At 51.3% G+C, this 22,402-nt stretch overlaps 1 protein-coding gene and 2 long non-coding RNA genes across 3 annotated transcripts in view; all 3 read left to right on the plus strand.

Annotated features, from left to right (window-relative positions):
• The first annotated feature begins 1,710 nt into the window (after positions 1 to 1,710).
• LOC134424502 (hydrocephalus-inducing protein-like) overlaps positions 1,711 to 22,402 on the plus strand; it is a 49,706-nt gene continuing 29,014 nt past the window's right edge. The window contains exons 1-15 of the mRNA XM_063168320.1: positions 1,711 to 1,842; positions 3,234 to 3,433; positions 5,140 to 5,264; positions 6,560 to 6,764; positions 7,449 to 7,581; positions 8,727 to 8,802; positions 9,741 to 9,859; positions 11,718 to 11,941; positions 13,854 to 13,921; positions 15,144 to 15,376; positions 16,173 to 16,273; positions 16,735 to 16,870; positions 17,318 to 17,482; positions 20,310 to 20,548; positions 21,604 to 21,862. Of these exons, the coding sequence (XP_063024390.1) occupies positions 1,717 to 1,842; positions 3,234 to 3,433; positions 5,140 to 5,264; positions 6,560 to 6,764; positions 7,449 to 7,581; positions 8,727 to 8,802; positions 9,741 to 9,859; positions 11,718 to 11,941; positions 13,854 to 13,921; positions 15,144 to 15,376; positions 16,173 to 16,273; positions 16,735 to 16,870; positions 17,318 to 17,482; positions 20,310 to 20,548; positions 21,604 to 21,862 (2,409 nt within the window). The 5' untranslated portion in view covers positions 1,711 to 1,716. The remainder of the gene's footprint in view (positions 1,843 to 3,233; positions 3,434 to 5,139; positions 5,265 to 6,559; positions 6,765 to 7,448; positions 7,582 to 8,726; positions 8,803 to 9,740; positions 9,860 to 11,717; positions 11,942 to 13,853; positions 13,922 to 15,143; positions 15,377 to 16,172; positions 16,274 to 16,734; positions 16,871 to 17,317; positions 17,483 to 20,309; positions 20,549 to 21,603; positions 21,863 to 22,402) is intronic.
• Positions 7,590 to 9,841, plus strand: LOC134424146 (uncharacterized). Its single transcript, XR_010029353.1, has 3 exons — positions 7,590 to 7,641; positions 8,727 to 8,826; positions 9,741 to 9,841. It is a non-coding gene; the product is annotated as an uncharacterized LOC134424146 (long non-coding RNA).
• LOC134424144 (uncharacterized) lies at positions 17,332 to 20,531 on the plus strand. The gene is made up of 3 exons (XR_010029351.1): positions 17,332 to 17,482; positions 18,359 to 18,511; positions 20,310 to 20,531. It is a non-coding gene; the product is annotated as an uncharacterized LOC134424144 (long non-coding RNA).

A 22,402-nucleotide genomic window follows, 5' to 3' on the forward strand; every position in this document is an offset into this window, starting at 1 on the left:
AGGATGCCAGCACTGGGGAGAGTTTTCTGCCCAGAATTGGCCCATGTGTAGACAGGAGTGAGACTCGTCAAAAGGTAGCCTTTTCCTGCTCTTTTCCTTTCTGTTTCACATGAAGTTTGAAGAGGGTGTGTGCTTGTGACAGGCTCGCCTCCAGCAAAATACCTCAGTGTCCAGGTCCTGTTGTCATTGCAAACTACTGGCAGTGGTGGACTGGGAGTCCTGATCTGCACTAAGCCAACACAACTGACCTCTGCTGAAGCTGCTGGGTTGTGCTGGAGTGTAGCTGCCATTGCTAAAACCATGGGGGGAAGGCTGGGGACACAAAGACACAAAATTGCCATTGGCCATTCTGCTGAAGGAGCCACCTCTTGCTTTGTTTGGTGTGGTCACCATCAAATGCTTGGGGGTCACAGGATTCCCTCCACAGTGGCAGTGTTGGCCTTTGAAGGGCAAGGATCTGCAGAAATCACTTCAGATTTAGCAAAACAATTTTCATTACTGCTTTGGGTTGGAACAATGTGTTGGACCCTGATGGGATGTTAGATTTTGCAAGCTGCCAGATGTACAGGGGACTCACCCATGCCGAAAGAACAGCTTGGCTTGAGCCTGCTCTGTGTGGCCCAGCAGCTATCGATCAGCTCAGAGCAGAGGTGGGCGAGCCACTGTTTGCCCAGTGTGTCCTGGGCAGACATGCTCACTCAGTGTCTGTGCTTCACTGGGGATCAGTGTAAGGGATCCTTCAGGAACCTTCCTCCTGGCAGCTGAACCTCGCCCTGCTCTCTCTCACCTCTCCAGCTGTCACCAGTTCCCCCAAAAAGGAGCTTGTTTCAGGTTTCCCCATCAGATACAGTATTTCAGGACTTCATCTTGTGAATCCCAGAGGGCAGAACCTGGCAGGAATGCCCAGCAGCCCAGCTTGCCTGCACAGGCAGCAGGAAGCCCTGGAGAGCCAAGATTGGCTTTTCATACTGGACCCATACTGTCAGTCAGTGCTGGTCATGTTTCTCCAGGCAGAAAATGCCTTTGAAGCCCACAGTCAATAGGCACAGCCTGTGTGTGTTTCCATCACTTTTGGCAAGCTGATTGCTCTCATGGTTTTATGATTCTTCCTTGCTGCTTTACTGCCCATTTAAATTCTCTTTGCCATCTCCTTGTTCTAGGGATTGTCTTGTTGTGTTCCTTCTTTTGCTTTTCAGGTTTACTTTTATTCCCAGGAAGGCCACAATGGTTTGGTCTCCTCTCTTGCTGCTCTGCCTGCAAGACTCTATCCCCAGAATGTCCCTACCCAAACCAGATCTGCTAGAAGGGAATTTTTTCCTTCCCCCAGGACAATTTGATGTTTTGCTTTCAGGTAGCACATTCCCCCCGGAACACAACTGCATGGCTGTGTGCAGGCAGAAGCCAGCAGGTTTTCTGGCCTTGTGGAATATGCAGATGACTTGGTTCAGGTGCTCTGTCTCCATCCTGCTTGTGCTGACCTGCTTGGCCCTTCCTTCCCACCAGGCACTGCCCAACTGCCCCAGGCCACAATGCTGGAGGCAGACAGGAGGGATTCAGGCTCACCCCTGTGAATGATGTGCCTGTGCCTGCACAGCTGAAAGTGCTTTGGGAAAGGGGCCAAGGAGGGACGTCACCAGGGCACGGACAGGGCTCCTCTCGTCCTGTTTCCACAAGTGGCAAAGTCATCATTTCCTGTCTTTGCTGCAGATTGCTCGGATGGTGAAGGTCTCCATGGAGAGCAGCCTTTATTTCCAGCTGGCATGCCCCAGTGATGTGTACCACATCGTGCCACCGGGCGCCTCTGCCCCTGTGCGCATCCGCTTCACCCCCGACGAGAACAAGGTGAGGCTGGAGGGGCCAAAGCACACAATGATCTCCACAGCCATTGTTTTCCCTGCACTCTGGCTCCAGCCCATTGCATGCTGTGAGCTGGGCTCCAGGCCTGGGCAGGCAGCCTGCAGCAGCCAGTCACACACCTTGGCACTGCTGGCAGGCTCTGCTTCCCCTCCCTGCACATGCCTGAGCATTGCCAAGGGAAGCTGCACAGGGAACAGGATGAAAATGACAGAGAGGCGTTGACAGATGTTCGGCCATCTCTAGGTACAGTGGAAGGGTTTTCATAATTATGGAAAACACTTGAGGGACAAAGAGGTCAGAGAGCTTTCCTCCTTCCTGACTGCCAACAGCCTCCCTGCCTCGCCCTGGGCTGGAGCAAAGATGGTGCTTTTTCACCCCTCTGTTGTGCAGCCTTGCAGCTGTGCTGTCCCAGAGCACAAGTGAGCCTGGCACAGCTGCAGGGCCAGGGCAGAGGACGTGCTGTGCCCGTGAGCCCGGCCTGGCACAGGCACACTGGGCTCTGGGTGCCCTTGGTCAGCAGCAGGTTGCTGAGCTGCAGGGGACTTGGACACCTGCCTGAAGGAGCTGGTGTAGGGCAGGTACAACACCTGCAGGCAGAGCTGTGGGCCCAGAGCCCGTGGCAGTGACTCTGTCTTCATGCCTGGCACTGTGCTTGCTCTGTCAGCGGGCACCCATTCCGTGCCAAAGGTGCTTCTGCATGGAGGTTTGAACAGCAGTGCTGAGGCCCTGGCAAGTCTGATCTCAGTGCTGGCATCTGGAGGCTTGTTCATACAGAAGGGTTTAGGACATGGCATGGAAGGGAGGAAGCCTTGCAGGCAAACAAAGAGAGGCTCTTTCCAACAGCATCCTGCAAGCTCTTAGCACTGTTCTTCTCCTGACCTGGCTGGAGAGGCAAAGTTAGAGGGGAGTTCTGAGCCAACTGATGTTTCTACACCAGGCCAGAGGTGCAGGATCTCTTTGAGTGCAGCAGTTTTCTCATCTTCCTTTTGCTGCTTAGAGTCAGTTTAACACTTTGTCCTATTCTCAGACAGTGGGAATATAGAAACTTGAAGAGGAATGTCCTGAGTTCCCTAGCTCCATGTTCCTTAGAAGGAAGTTAGAAATTATTTAATATCATTAAAATTTGTGAATGAAAATTATGGTGGCCTAGGGCAGTTCTCCGTATGACCCAAGTGACACAAGAGCTTAATGCCACTGGGATAGGTTTTGCAAAGTGCACTGGTGCCTTTAAAACGTGACTTAGTAGTAGAACTCAGTGTTCATTTTGGGGTGGAACAGGTAAATTGATGCCATGGATGAGTTACAGGAAATGGTTTTTCTTCTGCCATGGGGATGGCACAAAATGCCCTGTGCTGAGTCAGTTTCTTTTCCTGCAGAATTATTCCCATGAGCTCACCTGCATCACTGCCAAGGAGAAGATAGTTGTGCCAATTGAGGCCATCGGTGCTCGAGCCATCCTGGACTTCCCTGCCCAGGTGGAGTTCTCAGAGTGTCCGGTCAAGTACACGACCCAGAAGATTCTGCTGGTTCGCAATGTCGGTAACCGGACAGCTCATTACCAGCTGAGCACCCAGAGGTGAGGCAGCTCATCTGTCCTTGTGCAAAGGATATCTGTCACCTTTGGGTGATGGCAGAGTTGGGAAAGAGCAGCAAAAGGAACCAGAGCATCAGAGCTGCAGCCCTGGCTGGAAGTGAGCAGGCAAGCCCTGAAGTCACCCCCACGAGTGTTATTCCCATCCTGCCATCAGAGGGCAGGAATATGTAACATGGGGCAGCAGTGGGAATGGAATGGAATGGAATGGAATGTAGTGCTGAAATGTGGCCATGGATTCCCTTAACTGACAGCTTCTCTGTTCTGGTGGAATTTCTGGCAAAAGAATAAGAAGAAAATCCTGTGCCTTGTCCCCAGCAGGCACTGATCCCCCTGAGCCCCAGCAGGGACCTGCAGCAGTGCTGGCATCAGCCCCGGGGCAGATGCAGGAGCACGTGCACCAATCTGGCTCTGGGGCTGCTGGGGCCTTGTCTTTCCTCCCCTCCCTCCAAAGTCTCACGTCCAGCACATGAACATTGCTGGCCCAAGGCTTCTCCATCAGCCAGTGATGTTCTCACCAGGGGCAATGGGAACAGCTCAGCCCATCATTGCAGCAAGAGGTCCTTCATGAGCTGAACCTGAAGCAAGTGACATGAAAAAAGCTCAGCTTGCCAGATGTTCTCTTTATTTTTGTGTGTGATGCATTCATCACCAAACTGCCCAGAACACACTTTTAAGTGACAGATTGACCACCAGCAAAGCACCAAGGCCAGCAAAGCACCAAGGCCAGCAAAGCACCAAGGCCAGGAACTTTTGTTTCCTCAGTGGGGCTGTAGAAGAGCACAAAGCCCAGCAGCTGCTGGGCAGGAGCACATTTCCCCTGAGCTGTCCCTGAGCATCAAAGCACGGAGTCTTGTGCTTGTCAGGCAAGAGCTCTTTACCTGGTGACCAATCCTGATTGCTCCTGTTAAATCCAAAGTGCACCAACACATTTGCATTAACATTTCCAACACGTTGAACAGAGTTTCTCTGCTGGGCCAAGCAAACATTACCAGCCTGCATGACAAGCCACAGCCCCAGACTGCATTGCTGGTAAACACACAGAAACCCCCTGTTCTGCTTCCCTGATGGGCTCTGGGCGCTTCATTTAGCTGGGATGGGATCCTTCAGACTGTAAATGGCATCGTCCTTTTGGCTTTCCATGTCACTCTATTGCTCTAATCTGTATTTGCACTCTTTCAGAGCTTTGACTGCTCCTTTTCTTAGAGCAGCTTTCATTGAAATGCTGATAAAATGTGCCCATTTTAGGCTTGATCAGGATGTTTTCAAGGCAAAATAAACCAAAGAACCACACTGCAAATTCAACTGTAACTATTCCTTGGTCTTGAAGGAAAAGTTCCTTCTCCCTGTCTGATTCCTAGGCTGTAATATCCCAGGACAGGTAGTGCCCTACCATTTGCATCTCCTGAGAGGAGGTTTATAGGCAGCAGGAAAAGAGAAATTCCTGAGGCAGTCAGTGTCAGCAGAGAGCTGGATGCAGAGTATGGGGGAGATGAGGCCATTTTACCCCCAGGATCTTGTGAGGGCTGGATCTCCTCAGCAGTGGCTCAGTGGCTGTTTCTGACCCTGTCTGTTCTGCCTTCTGCTGCCTGTGCTTGGTTTGCTCCCTGCTTGCCCAAGGGAGCTGCAGTGCAGAAGGAATCTCATGGCCAGGTGTGCCCCCAGCCCTGACCCCTCTCTTTGTCTCGCAGACCTTTCTCTGTGGTGCCGACCTCGGGAATTCTGGGTGCCGGTGACACCATGCGGGTGACAGTGAGATTTCACGCGCTGACCAACGGGGACCATTTTGGGTCCCTGGCAGTGTGCTCCAACCCAGGTGAGTGCTGGGCCCTGCATGGGCACAGGACAGTTCTCCACCATGGCTCCCTGTTGTCCCTCCCCTGCATTCCCTCTAGAGGTGCCTCCCCTGTTCAGCTTTACCCCAAGGAAAACTGAAAACTCCTTGGTGTTCAGGGGCTTGAGAAAGTGGATTTCCTCTAACGGGCAAAGATTTTTGACTCCTGTTTTGCTGGGAGTTGCTGAGTGGAGGAAGGAGGATCCCTGATGCTCCACTACCATGTAGCTATGCCTGGTGAAGTTTTATTTTATTCCTGGGCAGTGCTGTATGTGAGGTCTCCATCAGACTCTCTCCAATGCAATGGATTTCTTGCACACCTCTATCCCATATGCTGCTTCTCCACTGGCTTGTCACGCATCCTTTTTCTATGGGGCCCTTACACATATATGTAGTTTTTGTCTAATAACATTTTCAGGCCCTCAAGTTCCTGTTTGGTGACAAATCAAGACAAATTTTTCCCTGTGCCCATTTCCCAGGCTGTTCATGTTGTCACAAACCTCTCACATCTATCTCCCATTTGATTTCTAGACTGAGGAATCCCATTTCAGTCTTGATGTAGAAGCTGCTCTGTACTTATTATTCTTTCCTTTGTCCTTTTTTTATTTGATGTGCAATGGTTCAGCTTGGTTTTTGAGATCAGAACAATGTAAAATATTTCAAGACTGATGTGGCTGTGGGTTTGGACAGGGAGATGATGATTTTCATGGTGTTCATTTTAGAGTGGTTTGTCATATTGCAGAGCCAGGCTGGTTGTGTTTCCTGACCTGTGTCCCCTCCTGCTGTGGGCTGTCACTTCACTTGTTCCTCTGGGCCTCCTTTTGCTGCCCACCTGCCTCCAGGCATATTTGCTGGTCAACAACAAGGGATCCAAGGGATCAGGAGAGACAGGAGTCTCGTGGGATGCCCGGGGAGACCCTGGGCAAGGCAGGACCGAACAGGGCTCCTCAGCCCTGTCACCTGAAGGACTTGGATGCAGAAATCCCAGTGATCTGGGTGGGTCACCAGAGCACACTGACCAATCTCACTGTCCATACTGTCACCTTGGGGCCAAATCTCTACAAACACACTCAGAAATAAGGGCTTTAAGGAGCTGCCCAGGACATCCTCACACTCTACACACAGAGCTGTCAGGATGTGACAAATGGACTGATCCAAAGAACTGCTCATTCAGATAAAAACTGGGACACCTTCTTCTGTGCCCTGTGGTTTGTTCTGTTCCTTGTGCTTCCATCAGCCAGTGAGCTGAGCAAAGACTCCCCTTTGCTTTGTTCCAGGTGAAGAAAGTATCCAGATAAAGCTCCATGGAGATGCTGTAGAGCTCGATATTGTGTTGAGCACAAATTCCGTGGATGCTGGCAAGACTTTCATCACCAAGTCACACCAGACAACCGTGTTAATCGAAAATAGGAGTAACATCACAGCACACTTCCAGTGGAAGGCTCTTCCTACTGAGGAAGATGAGAACGAAGAGAAGAGGAGGTTGGTTTGGAAGATACATTTCAGTGAGATATATGGCCCAAGACTGAAACTAACGTGTGGCCTCAGGGGGGTGTTGGTGCTTTTGAATGGTTTGGGCCAAGTAAACCATCCCTGGCACTAGGGTGTGTGTCCCTGGGCTTCAGGAGCTCAGCACTCAGCATTCCAGTTCCATTTATACTCCAACCAGAAATGGCATTTTGGGAAGGAAAGGTTGATTGCAATGACTTATTTCCTCAGGTTCTAATTGGGCTCTTGTCTCTCTAATCTTCTTCCTAAATGACCTGGCAACATCTCCCCTTCCCGGGGAAGTGCTGCAGTGGGTGCTCTGTGACCTTTATCTGCATCCCCCGAGCAGCTCAGTGGGAGGAAAAGCCAGCTGAGGTGGTCGGTGGATTCTGCCTCAGTTTAGGGCAGAGGCTTTGAGCCAGGAGGTTTCTCTGGAGGGATGCTGGCTTTGGAAACCTCTCCTGAGCTTGCAAGTGTGGGCTGAAACTCCCTGCTGTGCCAATGAACAGCAAGTTATCCTCTGATCCATGTGGGACCCTCGTGGCTTGGGCTCAGCCTTTGCTGGGGAGCTGCTGCTGCTCGTCCCCAAGTGCTTTGCTCTCCTGCACTCCCACTTCTCTCTGCAAATATGTGGCTCATGAAACCATCTGCTGGCCTTGTCTCTCCCTGTGGCTGCAGGCAGAGTCTTTTCCTGCACCCCTCAGGTGAGGACTGGCTGGAAAACTTCATGGAGGAGAAAGAAGTAGAGAAGGAGCAGGGCTTTTGTGAAGATCACACTACCCTCCTGAGAAGCAAGGTCCAGGAGAAAAAGGCAAAGGTGCAAGAAGATCCCCTGCTCTTCTCCAGTGACATTTTTTTCATTGAGCCAATGGTAAGTGACAGCTGAGAACCTCATTTTCTTCCTCTTCCTCTTCCTCCTCCCAAGCACCCTTTCCCCAGCTGCAGTCACTGGGCAGATCCTCAGCTGGCCCCATGTGCTGGCAGGGAGCACATGGAGTTTCTGGAGCGGCTGCAGAGCTCCCTGCTCAAAGCATTTCTGCCCTGCAGGCTCGAGGCAGGGCTGGGAGCCTGACAAAGCCCAGCTCTGCTGCCAGGCTGGAGCTCAAGGCCCTGCCTGCGTGTCCTGTCAGTGTCTCGGGGAGCAGTTCCTGTAGGCAGGGGCTCCCCCCACACGTGGGGCTCAGCAGAGGCTGTTGGAGCACTGCCAGCTCACACACTGACCTGAAGCTTGCAATGGTTCCCTGGCAAAAGGAGGCCAAATTCAGCCCAAGGTTAATGACAGAAATGCCAATCCCCTCCTGTAACCGTGCCTTGCACTATTTCTGAGTGTCCCTTTCAGTGTCATCTGTGAGCCTGGACACAAGGGTGGAAGGCTGAAATGGGCCTTTGGACTTCTCCTGCACACAGCAACAGAAAACCTTTTCCTTTTCTGGTGATGCAAGCAAACTGCCACGTGCTCCCATCAACCAGAGCCCTGATTCTGAGTACTGGCATTGGGAGAGATGATGAATGCCTGGTGCCTGCACAGAGCAAAATCCCTTCTCATCTTGGGGTGAAGCCCAGAATAATCCCAACCTCTGCTTTCTTTCAAAACAGCTTAACTAATATCTGTATTTCAAGGAAGGGGATCATGTTCTCTTCTTGGTTACTCCTATGGCCCATCTAAGGCCAAGAGCCACCAGTGCACAGTGGAAGTTACATCCCATGGAGCTGACAGCAGCATAATGGGACCAAGAGCTTGTGTCAGAGCAGCAGGAATATTGTGGAGAGTGGGAGCTGATCAGCTGAGCATTGAGAGCTTCTAGCACTGTGTTGAGCTGGGTTGGGAGGCTTTCCTTGGCTCCTTGTGTTGTTCACTCATCACTGATGCTCTCAATCAAGGCTTGCAGGCCCGTGGTTGGAAACAAGAAATGTGAAGTTTGAAGAGCAATGTTTTGCTGTCTCTTTCTGTTGTAGGAGGGAGAAATTGGGCCCAACTCTTCGGCAAAAATCAAGGTGACCTTCAAACCCCTGGAAGCAATGGAGTATCAAAGTGTGGCTTACTGCAGCATCTCAGGTGCAGCTCCTTTGCCCTGCTTCTCTCCCTCTCAGTGAAGCCATGGTGCCAGCCTGAGCCCACTGGGCTCCCATGGAACTGCTGGGAAGAGTCCCTGGTCAGCAGGGCAGTGCTGGCACATCCCCACTGGCCCTGCAGCTTCCATGGAGTCTCCTGTGCAAGGCCAGGGCTCAGAATGCTGTGTCTGCCTGACTGATCCCAGAACAGCCCAGGCAGTGCAGGGAGAGGTTTCATGCCATGGCTTTGCCAGCATTTCCTCAAAGGCCTGAGAACTCCAGAGCAGAACAGCTTTAGTGAACAAGCACTAAGGCCCTGCAGGCCCCTGGCCTCCAGGATGGGTCCATTTGCCATGGATCCATCATCAGGTGGTAGGAGCTGAGTTAGAAACGGGCTCCCTGAGCCTGGATCACCTCCCAGTGCCCAGACAGCAGCAGAGCAGAGGTGGCTGAGCCCCACTGAGCCCAGGCTGTTTGTAGAAGGAGCACCCTTGGCCAGCCCCTGCTTCTCTCCCTGTGTGGGAGTTGTCACCTTGCAGCTCTCACTCTGTGGAAACAGAACACAGTGCTGAGTGGCAGAAGGGGAGCACTGGGGCAACAAAGGCCTGTGCTCCTGGGCCAGGGAGTTTGGTAATTGCCAAACTCTTCATGAGCTTTGTGCCTTCACTGAAGGGATTTCAAAGCTCCTCTAGGTGTATGGGAAGGAAACCACAGAATCACAGTATGTTAAGGGTGGAGTGGACCTTAAAGATCATCTAGTCCCAAGGCCCCTGCCATGGGCAGGGACACCTCCCCCTGGACCAGGTAGCTCAAAGCATGACTGCATCCAGCTCAGAGTCAGGGACAAGCACTGAGGCAGCCTGGAAAATCCAGTGGAACAGAGGGAATGATTGTACTGAAATGGACATCTCTCCCCAGGCCGTGAGATGAGGCTGCCCCTGCTCCTCAGAGGGCAAGGCCAAGAACCCTTGGTTGAATTCAGCATCCCTACACTGAACCTCGGGAATGTTTTTGTCTACACCCCCTATGTCTATGAGGTGAGCAGCAGGGCTTGGGATGGATCCTGACAGCTCCTGAGGCAGCAGCAAGCCTGGTGCAGCTGTGGAATTCCTGCCAACCTGGGCAGTTGTGAGCAGGAAATATTTGTTGTACTGCTCAAATCTGAGGGGTCACAAAGGTGTGTCTGTTGCTCCTGAAGCCCCAGTCCCTGCTTTTGGGCAGCCTTCCTTAGGGATCAGCTGAGAGGCTTCCTGCAAAACAACCCCTTGGCACATGAACCAACACTGCCTCAAAAAGCTGCATGTTCAGAGGCTTTTGTGGCAGTGCCAGACACAAGGCCCCTTTGGACTGGGCTCTGCAGAAGCAGCTGCAACAAACTGGCTGCCTTGGGCTTCAGCCCACTGCAAACAGCTTCCAGTCAAGTGTCCCTGCCTATTCCTGGAAGTCACAGGAAAGCCATCCAGCCTCCTGGCTCAGTGCTGGCCCTTGCAAAGAGCTTGGGAGTTCTTTCCCTTGCTGACCAGTCCCTCACCACACTTCAGCCTTGGTGCATTTCTGGCTCTAGAAGGAGAAAACTCATCCTGGGTGTCACCATGTCCTCACTGACCGTCGGTCACTGCCCAGCCAGCCCTGACATGGTGGGATATGGGGGACAGTCTCCCGTGCCTGGGAGTACGGGAGGGCAGCCAGGGGTGTATGCCCCTAAAGCAGAGAAGGCATTGGCTGGCTAAGGTGGAGAAAAAAAGAGCTAACTCTCCGTAGGGTTCAGTCTGAGGTTTATCAGAACCTTGGGAAAAGCTCCACGCCTGAGGGGAGATCTAAATGTGAGGGAGCTTTTACTGGGCTACAAATGGGCGTGGAAACAAGAGCGGGATTTAGCGAGCAACCAATGGGAAGAGCTGGGGGTGTGGAAACCGGAGAGAGTGACAAGAGGGGCAACAAATCAGGAAACGCTCTAAGGGAGGGCCGTGAGCTGTGGCCAATCACTCGACGCCGCTGGTGGAAGGTTCTGGAAAGAGGGGATGGGAGGCCAAGAGACTGACAGGAGTCCGGGGAGGAGATTGGGGAATGAATCCGGAAAAACTTGGGGGGCTGGGCGGGGAGTAGGAAGGATTGACAGGCTGGGGGGAGTGAAATAACTTGAGGCAAGCCAGTTTTGGGTTCAGCCAAGGTCACAAAAATGGCAAAACCATAACAAACAGAGAACTGGGGTGATATAAACAACAATATCAAAACCATAACAGACTGGGGTGATAAAAACACAATACAACACTTGGGAATAAAGCAAAGATTTTTTCTATCTATTTTCCTCGCCTCCAGTAGTGTCAAGTTTGCAAAAAAATCATGAGAGCGCAACTGAAAGACGTAGAAAAGGAGGCCCTACCTCATGGCAGAAACTTTCAAAAGCATGGCTGGGGAAGGGAAAGACATGCTGAGTTTTCTTACCAAAAGATGGTGCTGTCTGTACATTTTGATGCTGATGCCTCATTCTCAATGTATTGTTTTCATGGTCTGGGAAAAGGTGAATGAGTAGATGGTGCTGTTGGAGCTGTGCTCACTGGGGCAGCAGCAGCTCTGGGCTGATTCACTCTGCAGCTGCAATGACCCCACTCAGGGCTCTCAGGGCCAGCTCTCAATGAGCTTGGTGCTGCTGAGCAGAGGGGCACTGCTCTGTGTCCATGGGATAAGCCAGGGTGACTGCAGTTCTGTGGAGTTGCCATTGCTCTGCATGAAAACCCAAAGGCAGAACTTGTCCTGTTGTATATTTTGACTTCTGCCATTCAGCAGCACAAAGCATCTTCTGCCTTTTCTGGGTGTTCATTGCATCATTAGACAATAACTCACAAGAAGGGAAGATTCCACATGTATTTCCATTTTGCTTTCTTGCTTCTGCAGGTGGAACTGATTAACCAAGGAGCTCTTGATGCTCCCTTCACCTATATCCCTTCAACCACAGATGTGGACTTCCATTTCAAGTTTAAGCCCGAGCGGGGCATCATTCCAGCAGGTGGGACCCAGACTGTTCAGGTCTCCTTCGATGCCACCGTGCTGGGGAGCTTTGAGAAAGAATTTCAGTTCAGTATGGCTGGATCTCCTAGACCTGTGATCCTGACCATCAAGTAAGGACCCTGGGAGCTGGGTGGGCACATCTGTAGCTGTCTCTGGGACATCCCCCACCTACCTCATTCTGGGGTCGAGCAGAGAAAAAAGGTGTTGCCTGAGGTGTGAATCTCTGCTGTGATCCTGGCATTGCCTTAGTGTGAGGCTGCCTGCTGCCCTGTGTGGTGCCCAGGAGCTGCAATGACTCCTCCCTGCAGGGATCTCCCTGTGCCTTGGGCCATGGCAGGCAGTGGGATAGATCAGCTTTGGGCAGCAGCTGCTCTGGGATGTCCCACCTGAACACCCAGCAAGGCCCCCAGGGTTTTGGAGATGGGCCAGCCTGGGTCATTCTGCAGCAGCAGCAGTGTTTGTAAAAACTCCTGTGAATAATCCCTGCCAGATGGGCAGCAGCAGCCTCAGCTCCCCTCTCCCAGCCATGCTGTGGGGACAAGCTGTGCTCCCAGCTCCTGTGCACAGAGGGCTCTGGTGCCTCCTTTGCACAGCCAGCAAAGGGCTGATGTGGGAGTCAGGAACTGTGCAGCAGGAACTGTGCCAAGGACTGGGGCACCATCCCGTGGGCTGGTGCCATGGCAAGAGACAATCCTGGCCCAGCCAAAGCGAGAAGGGCTGATCATAGGGGAGGCAGAGCTCAGTGCTCAGCACCACAGCAGCACGAGGGCTTGTCCCTGCCAGCCTGAGCCATGTGCTGCTGGGATAATGGAGTGGAAGCAGGAGAGCTGATGCTGGCTGCTCTGCAGCTTTGGAGCTGGGCTGCTGCTCTTGGGAGGCACTGGCTCAAGGCAGTCAAGAAATGAAAACAGCCTGAATTTGATTATACCAGTAAGATAAGGGAGATGGACAAAAAGGAACAATGAAGTTACTACTTAGCAAGAGAAAAGTGGTGCGTACGTCTGCCCATAGTGGAGAAACAATGATGCTGGCTTTGTTTTTGGAGGAAAAGTGCTGCTTCTTTAGTTTGGAAATCAAGAGGGAACCTTTCACCATCAAATAATTGATTTTCCTCTGTCCCTCCCCCAAACTGGTCATGGGATGTTTCTGCATAAGCAGCTTTCTCCTTGAGCAAGGGCAGGTGTCTCTTGTTGAGATGTGCAGAGCAGAGCCAGGGGCAGTCCTGTGAGTACAACACAAGGCACAGATCACTGGTTCTTGATTTTGAACCAAAAGGCAGAGTGGGCATTGATTGGCATCAATACATGAAATCAACTGGTGAACGTTGTGCAGCTTCAAGTGCTGATTTCAGAGGGTGTTGGTGGCTTTTGGAGTGTGTCTGCTGAGTTCAAGGACAGGTGAGGTGGTGTGCTAGATTCAGGCCAGCCTTGTTTGGTTGTTGCAGCTATTGCTCTTGGCTGTGCCAGCTGTGCACTGCTGACAAGCTGGTCCTTTCCTCTAGGATTCATCTGTGCCCTGGGTAGAACTGTTGCTGCTCTTTTCAGAGGATGTTTGGGGCTCCCCTGCATTCATGTCTCAGAACTCTGTCTGTAATGATTGTGTGGGTCAAACTCTCCTGCGAAAGCTTCTCTATGGGAACAGCAGTTCCAGCTAAGAAGTAGCAAAGCAGGGAACCTGTGGCTGGAAAGGCTGCTTACAGAAGTTTGTGGGGACACCTTGATGTCCATCCCATTGCAGCTGGGGAAACTGAGGCTCAGAGCCACGTTGGAGTGTGTGTTCAGGGTCCTTCATGGGACCACCAGCATCCTGGGGCTTCTCCTGCCTGCCCATCAGGGGCTGTTGGCTGCTGCCACTTGGCTTGAGCGGCCTCCTGTGCCCAGGGCCCTGTGCTGAGCACACGGGGCTGTGTTGGTTGGGAACCCAGGGTGCCCTGAGCCCAGGTTTTGTGTCCCCAAGCCACGACAGCCGGACCTTTGCAATGCCTTTAACCGAGCCATTTCCTGCTCTGTCCTCGCCATCCAGGGGCACCGTCACTGGACCGGATTTATACTTCGATGTCCCTGACCTCGACTTCGGGGACGTCTCCTTTGGTGAGTGTTCCCTGGGCTGGGACACAGTGTCAGGGATCTGTGCCTTCCAACATAAAAGCACCCCTCATTCATGATCTGCCACAGCAGCCCTTCAGGCTGTGAACTGCAGGGCTGCTGCTGCCTCAGGGGGCATTTTGCCATTGTGAGATCAAATAAAACCACAGAATAGAAAGGCAGCTGTTGTATCTTTGCTTCTTTTCAGCTATTGACTGTTGTCTGCGTGTGCTGACCTCAGTCTCATTTGAGGTTTTGACATCTGGGTTTGTCCTTTTTGTGCCTCTCTTGCCTCCCTGCTGGAGTCCCTGCTGGAGCTGGCAGAGATCACTGTTGATGGGCACAGAGAAGCTCTGGGCTGCACCTGCAGTTGTTTTTTCTCCCCATCTGTGTTCCAGTGACTCTTGGTGAGCAGGCCTGGGGAGAATTCTCCTCCCCACAGAGGTGGCCAGCCCGGCCAGATGTGCACTGCAGATCAGGCTGTGGCTGCTCTCCGGGCTCTGCAGGACATCCCCACCATGAGTGGCTGTATCTCTGCAAATCTCAGAGTTAAGTGGGGATCCCCTTGCAGGCACAATCACAGTGAGCAGCATGGCTGTGATGTCCCTGTTTCTGGGTGAGGTGGGACCTGGTTCCTAATTGCTAATCTCAAAGCAAGGCTGGGGTTTGCCCCCACTTGAGTGGGCTCTGAGCTGTCACGTGCTCAGTCTGTTTGGCCCAAACCAAGAGATGCTTTAAGGGTCCTGCAGAGAGAAACTGCATTAAGTGCATCACGTTCTAGTTCCTGATTCCATCCTCACTTTCTTTTGCTGTAGCTTCTTCTCAATGACAACTCACTGTTTATGTATCTTGAAAATGGTGAGAGTGTTGGCAGACTTACCAGGGAATTTTACAGCTTGAATTCTCAGAGTAAATGCTCGGTCTGGGTGCACACTCATCACTGAGAGAACTGGTGCTGGTTTGGGGCAGGTGAGGGAGCTCCTCCCCATCACAAAGAGAGAAGCTTGCAGTGTTCAGCAGGGTTAGGAGTGGGCATTTTCAAGGCTGCAGTCTGCAGTCAGTGTCAAAGGGAACTAAGTGACAGTTAATTCCTCATGCAGCTTCTTGGTGAGCTGTAGTTCAGATAATAAAGAGCTCAACTCCAATCACACTTTCATCCTGCCAGGATATTCCCACCAGGAGTCATGCCATGATGAGTGCCTAAATGGATATTTGTGTCCTTTCCTAGGCTTTCCCTGCACCAAGAGCATTTGCCTCACTAACAACTCCGTGGTACCCGTGACGTTCAAGCTCCGCATGTCGGAGGATGGCATGCAGCCGGCTGTGAGCAGCTTTGATCAAATACACAAAGAAGGTGACCCATCCTGGGACAAGGGAATTAAATTCTGTATGGAGCCAAGGGAGTTCACAATTAATCCCAGCCAAGGCACCATTGTCCCTCAGGGACACCAGCATATTAAGGTATGGGAAGAATCCAGCCACAGACGCTTCAGCACCAGGGCTGAAGCTTCACTGCAGTGTGGGAGGGCTTTAGCTCTGGTGCCAGCTTTGAGCATCCTGGGAGTGAGAGATCTGCACTGCTGGGAGGCCTCTGCTAGCTGGGTTACCTGGGATGTTCCTCAGGGAGCACTGTTTTGTTTCCAAAATCATACACTGAGATCAATACCATATAGTCAAGTCCTGAAGCCATTCTTGTGTTTTTGAGAGCAATTTCTTTGATTGCAAGTGGGCAGAGCAAGGATGAGGGCAGAAGGTGTCTATTAGGGAGATGTAATTGTATAAAGCAGTTAGCTTTTCTTCTTGGTCTTATTTCTCCTCTCCTGGGGAACAGAATGATTTGTGTTCACTGCAGGGATCTCCAGTGGAGACAAAACACTCTGCAGCCCTGAACTGCCCAGCACCTGCTGGGCCACTCTTTGCCCTCAGCCTCCTTCTGTAAAGCTGAACTCACTGTGTTCAAGTCAGATTTCCTCTGCATTTATGTCATTGTAGTCAGATGAGAAATTGGCCCCTTAATTTGAATACAGTGGTGTGTAGAGCTTTAGTCTAATGTTTTAATGAAGCTGACCTATGCTGTGATAGCAAGGTGTGTTTGACAAATCTGGTATTGCCAGAAGGCTTTTGCTACTCTGAGACTGTGCTCTACACATGGACCAGCAGAAGAATTAAGGCCAAATCCTCCCTCAGGAACTGGAGGATATCACATGTGAGTAATGAGCTTTTGTAAGGAAGAATTTACTTTTCTTTTTTCCACCAGGTGACCCTCTGTTCCAACACCGTGACGAGATTCAAACGGAGATTGCTGGTGGACCTGCAGGGTATTGCTAAGGAAGTGGCAACGGTGTTCATCATAGCCAGGTACCTTCCCCTTCCCCCAGGCACTGCCTTGCACAGGCTTTGCTGGCTGCAGCTCCCAAGGAGAAGTGCTGGTTAATGCCCTCATGTTGTGCCAGCTGGACATGAGAACAGCAGTGCTTGGACAGCAGCCTGTGGTGAAAAGCACCTCTGCTCACAGCCCAGCATGGTCCTGGGCCCTTTTCTAAAGGGACCAGGAATGATATCATTTATTGGCCTGGGTGTTGGTGCTTGAGGTGGAACAAATTTCCCGAGGGCCCCCTCTCCTTCTTCCTGCAAGAGATGGAGTTGTGCTGGTTGTAGCCACCCTGCATTGGTTTGGGACACACCAGGCAGCCTGCTGAGAGTCAGGGTCTGGTTCTGTTAATGACCAATGTGTTCTGCTCCATTTCACAATCTTTAGGGGTAAATGTTCTTCATTCTCTCAGTATCTCTGATTCCCTTGGGGTCATCTCTTTGCCCAGATGTGTTGTTCCTGAGCTGAATGTGTTCCCTATAATCCTGCCGTACCGTGAGTGCCTCCTGAAGGTGCCATATGAGAGGAAGCTCTTTGTTACAAATTCCACCAGCCTTCCTGGCTGCTACGGGCTTATTCCCCAGGTTTGGCATCACATCCACCTGCTCCTGTCAAATATTATTGGGGAGATTATTAGGGGAAAAAAGGGTTTGGATAAGACCTTGCTGGTTTCTATTCACTCTTAAAGATCTGCTAAGAACAGGATCCTACCTGAATGCAAACTTTAGGATGCAGTTTAACCTCCCAAGGAAACAGTTCATGTTCTAGTCTTCAGGGTGCTTTCTTGTGGGAGATCTTAGAGGGTTGTGAAAAGCTGCTGCATCCACAGACACCAGTGGCTGTGCTGGCAGCCTCCTTGCAGGATCCCCTGGGAGTGCTAAGCCTACAATTCTTGCAGCTTGTTTGTGCCTTTTACCTTTGTCCTGAGGAGTTTTAAATGTGTGTCTAAGTTGCTGTTGCGGTGGATGTTAAGGAGTCTAAAGTTTCTTCAGAGGTCCCTCTGAAGTTGCATTTCACTCTGTCCCTTCCAGAAACGCGAGGAGGACTCTCCTGTGCTCTACAGCAGCCCCAAGCCCTGTGGGATTGTCCAGCCTTTCAGCACTGCAGAGATCCCAGTTGTAATCGAAGTGCAGACAGTGGGCGAGCATCGCACCAACATTCTCGTCGGCGTGTTCGGGGATGCGAGACACCCACGGGTGAGTGCAAGGGGAGCTGTGAGCCTGTGTGCAACTGCTCCTGCAATGGTGCACAGGGGACAGGGATTCTGCCAGGGAAAACAGCCACAGGCTGCTGTGGAGAAGGACAGGAGGGATGGGTGGCACAAACAGCCCGTGCCTCATAGGTGGTGATCTCAATGTCTGACACAGAAGGTAGTTCATCTAAGCTGGAATTGAGGGGAGTTTTAGTTAATTAATCTTTAAAATGCTGTTAAATTTGGAAACGTCTGTTTTAAAATATCATCTCTCTGAGCACAAAAGAAGATGTCAGAAGACTTCTGGGAACCTTGAGCTTTCTGTAAAAGAAAGGAAAGCTGGCATTTGAAGAGTGGTTGCAAGGATTTAAACTGATATTAAAACATAATGAAATGATGATGCCAACTTCCCTGGATGGCACCAAACATCTGAACCTGGGCCATTGTGGCACTGCATGTAAATCAGTGAACAGGAAGGACAGGCAATGCAGGCTGTGCCAGGGAGCCTGAAGTTTGACAAAACAGTTGCTTTCAACTATCAGGCTGCTTACCTTAAAGAGGAGGGTTTCTCCCCACCAGAATAACCAGTTGTTTAACTGTCAGCCTGGTCTTAACTAGAGATTTCTTGCAAAGCTTTTACCTTTGGGCCAATAATTTGTAGTTTGAAAGGTTCTCTTACCTTAATCCTTTTAAATTTGGAGGTGAACCTGTATTTTTCTTTTTCTTTTCCCACAAAAGCCCAGCATTTCAGCTGGAGCGTGGTAGCTGTCCCTAAAGCAATTACTTGAGCAGGGTTGAGCTGTTTAAGCTTTTTTAGGTTTCCCTGTTGTGGTTTGTTTTGGGTGGTTTTTTAATCTTTCTTGCCTGCTTCCTGGAACAGGGAGTAGAATTACGGAGCACTGGATGGCTGGATGAAATCTACCCAAGTCCAACTCTGTTAGAGTTTGGCAGGATCCCAGCTCTACAACCCGCTTCACAAAGCTTTACCCTCTTCAGTGAATGTCTCGTCCCTGTAGCCTTCAGGGTAGACATTGTAAGTATCCGTGGGGCTGTTTTCCAGGGAAATGGACTGGTCAGTAGCAGCCATGACTTGGTTTTTAAATGCAAGATTTCCATATTGCCCTGTGTGAGAGGAGGCAAGATACTCCAATATTCCCTCTGAGCGAGGCAAGAGGAACCTGGCTCTGGAGTGGTTTTAGCTGGGGCACCCCTCAGTGAAGTCAGGTGCAGAGAGGTTGGAGCAGAAATTTATCTGGGTTGACAAGTTCTCCCTTAATTTTATCTTTTGTCTTTAGCTGTGTGTGTCACATTTTGGAGCTCCGAGATCAAGAGAAACCTGTGGTCCTTTGCTCCCCAGAGCATGGGTTTCACTGTGGTTTCCCTGTCCCATCTGCATTTGCTTTGTGCCAAACTGCTGTTAATAGTAGAGAGCAGGGTGTGAGGTCTGTCCTCAGACTGCTGGTGGGGAGGCAATTTTCACACCTGCTGGGGGTCAAGCCATCTGGGCTGTCCACACAAAGACAAGTGTGGGAGTTGTGCACCCCCAGCCTGTGATCTCTGTGCTATTGAAGAGCATCTTTGGGGAGCAGCTGCAGAGAAAGGCTGTTTAATGTGTGGGGGCTGCAGAGGGCAGAAGGAGCTGGGGCTGCTCCCCTGGCAGGGGGAGCAGGGCTGGTGCAGCCAGGAAGGGCTTGTAGGCTGGGCCTGGGGCTGGCTGGGATGTCTGCTGGAGGGGGAGATCTGTGAGGGGCTTGAGGTTTGTTCTCTTCTTCATGCTGGGTGTGTTGAACTTGTGGAGCTGGATAAAACCTGATGCTATGGACTTGTTTGGTCTGTGGATAAAGCATCAGGCCATGTGGGAGGGGTGTGAATTTTCCTCTTGCTGCTTTCCCAGCTGTTTGGGAGATAAATGTCATTCTGAAGCGAGGGTTTTTTCCAGGGCAGCTTTTCCTGACTCCACAATGGAGTTCTGCTTTCAGCCTCTGCAGGGAGCAGTGCACCTTGGCTGGGTGCTCATGGTGTGTAAAGGTTGGGTTTCACATGCTCCTGCCAGGGCCAGACCTGCAGAGCTGTGTCTGTACAGCTGTGCTGGTGCAAGGCCTTTCCCCCTCCTTTGGGCACCTTCCAGCTCCCTTGCTCAGTCCATGAAGTCCATGAGAAAGCAGATGACAAGAGTTCTTGGGAAGAGTGGGCCATGCTCACAGAGCACATGTTGTCCAGTTTTCTTTCTGCTTCCTGCTTTCCTGCTCTGCTATAAGCATTTAGAGGTGACTTTTCCAAAGCAGAGGGCCCTGGGGCACCTCTCTACAGCTGATGATTGGTGGGGAGTGAGGGCTTCAGTCCTTCAGGGGGTGTTGAGAAGCACTGATGGCCCCTTGGGAAAGAATCGTTTGGTGTTGGGGTTTTGCCTACCTGGTTGTGCAGAGATATATTCTTCAGGCTCTCAGCAGTGTCCTCCAGCCATGTGGTTTCTGCAGTGGGATTTGAGCAGTCCTGACTTCCTCTGGCCTTGAGCCTTTGTGAGAGGCCAAGAGAAAGAAAGCAGCTTTCCTTGGCCCACACTGCAGAGAAAGACTGGGGAGGGAACACTCTCCTGAGGATAAGCATCCCTTGGGTTGGGCAAGACGGGGTTAATTGGGTGAGTCCCTAAAAGGAGGGGAAAATACAGGTTGTATGAACTCTGCTGTTGCCCAGTACTGTAGCTTAACTTCAGGGAGATTAAGCCTTCAGGATTTGTATCTTCCCCTCTTTAGTCTTTCTTTTTCTTATATCCCACAAGACACCAGGGTATATGGTTTCCATCCTAAATGCATATTATGCTTGTCTTACAGGCTTCCAAATCCTACTGCTTTGTTGTTGAACCCAGTGAAGGAGTGATCCCTGCTAGGGGTGAGGTTCCTGTGACTGTCACAGCAACCCTGGATGACACTGTGGGTTTTGAGGACTCTGTCCAGCTGTTCATTAGGAACCGCCTTTGGAGCACTGTCTATCTCCAGGCTTTCGGCATTGGCACCACAATTGTCATAGATGAACCATTCGCCCCAGAGCTCAACTTGGGATACCAATTCAGGTAGGAGATCTCTCCACTCCCACCTCTCCTCCTGTCTCAACAAGGAGCAGTTTTTCTGTAGTCCTTCAGGCAAGATCTTCTTCAGTGTTCAAAGCCCTGACTGCTTCCCTAAAGGCAGAGATTCCTTTACAAACATGTGATGGGCAGTTGAGAGTTGTTAGACACCCTCAAAAGCCACTGAAAGGGAAACCAGTTGCTAAATTGCCACAAATTGTCTTTAGTTCCAATACATTGATGTCCTGGCTTGATCAAGTAATGATCTCACAGGCTGCCCAGGACAAAAGGTTCCTGAAATGGTGCCCAGATGAGGCAGTCCCTCCATGTGGCTGAGGGACCAAGGGAAGGAAGATCCTTTCTCCTGTCCTTGCCCTTTCCCAGTGGCACCTCCCAGGCAAGCAGGGGCCCTGGGAGCAAAGAGACAGGAGGGTGACAACCCCCACCAGGAAGGCGGGAGCCCACAGAGCAGTTCCAGAGGCAGAGCTGCCAGCAGAGTTTGCCAAGTTCACTTCCAAACAGTTTCTAATTGCAAAATGAAGTTTCTACAAATGGCTCCCAGTGCAGAGCCAAGGCTGATATGAATGAGAGAGGCTCTGCTCCCCTGGTTTCCTCTCCTGGAGCAGGCAGATGATTTTTGCCAGCTTGCTGGGATCATCCAGAAACTGCCTCTGAGGCAGCTTTTAGGAATGTCTGCAATCCTGCCCCCACACACAAGGTCCCCAAGGGCAGCATCTCAAAGATTCAGTTTCAGTTTTGGGCACAGATTAACACAAAATACAGCAACAGTATGAATCACCCCAGAACAAACATTTTGGGGGAAAACACCACGTCCTGTTATCCTCACCTGGAAATGTTACATTACCGTTATAAACATATTTCTCTTTGCAATAATGACATCAGAAGGGCAGCTTATCACACACTACTTCTGGTCCACATTAAGAACTGGAGATGAAGATAGTCTCCAAGCAATTAACACCTCAGGTTGCTCACTGGGAGCAATCTGATGACCAGGGAAATAGCTACTCCCATACTATTTTCCATCCTGCCTTCTATTCCAGCCTGGTGCCCTGTATTCGTCAGTTCAAAGTAACAAACAAGGGCCGCCGTTACCATCAGCTCTTCTGGAGTGCAGAATGCTACAGCCCACCTGAGGAGGAGGCCCAGAGTGTCTCAGCCCTCAGTAGCCCCAAGGCCAAGGGTGATTCTCGGAGCCCCAAACGTGCCAGGCCTGTGTTTGGGCTGGAGCCACTATCGATGGACCTGCATCCAGGCCAGTCTGAGGACATGGTGCTGCGGGGCTTCTCCCGCATCCCACAGGTGAGATCCCCTCCTCTGGGCTTGTTCCACCGTCCCTTGACGTTTGCCTGGGGAGATGAGCAGGGGCCTTCACAAAGCTGATTTAAGGCTACACGTTTCTGTGGCAGCACCAGTTGCTTTCCTTGCTGGCCACCATCAGACCAGCTGAGACTTTATTGTGATCCCACAGCTACCAAAACCCAGTGCTGATCCCAAAGCAAGGGTGGAAGGAAATATTGCTCTTTTGGGGCAAGCAGTGTTGCATGCTGAGACAGCAAAGAAGGGCAGAGAAATAAGTTCCACTTAGACTAGGAGCCCAAAAAGAAAGTGAATTAAACAAGTGTCAAGTGGTTTGTCTGGGGTGAGCACAGAGTAAAACAAAAGCCATGTCAAGGGAGGGGGTTTCTCACAAGTAGCTTTTGTGGTTATTGGGGTGCAGTGTCACAGACAATTGAGCACAGGAATAAAAGGGGGCAGTGACTGTAACTGTGGCAGGAATAGGGCCCATGGTGGGTGCAGGGCATTTGCAGGGAGCCCTGCCACTACCCACTGGTGACAAGT

This window comes from Melospiza melodia, chromosome 13 (assembly GCF_035770615.1).
Source record: "Melospiza melodia melodia isolate bMelMel2 chromosome 13, bMelMel2.pri, whole genome shotgun sequence".
Taxonomy (NCBI): Eukaryota; Metazoa; Chordata; class Aves; order Passeriformes; family Passerellidae; genus Melospiza; species Melospiza melodia.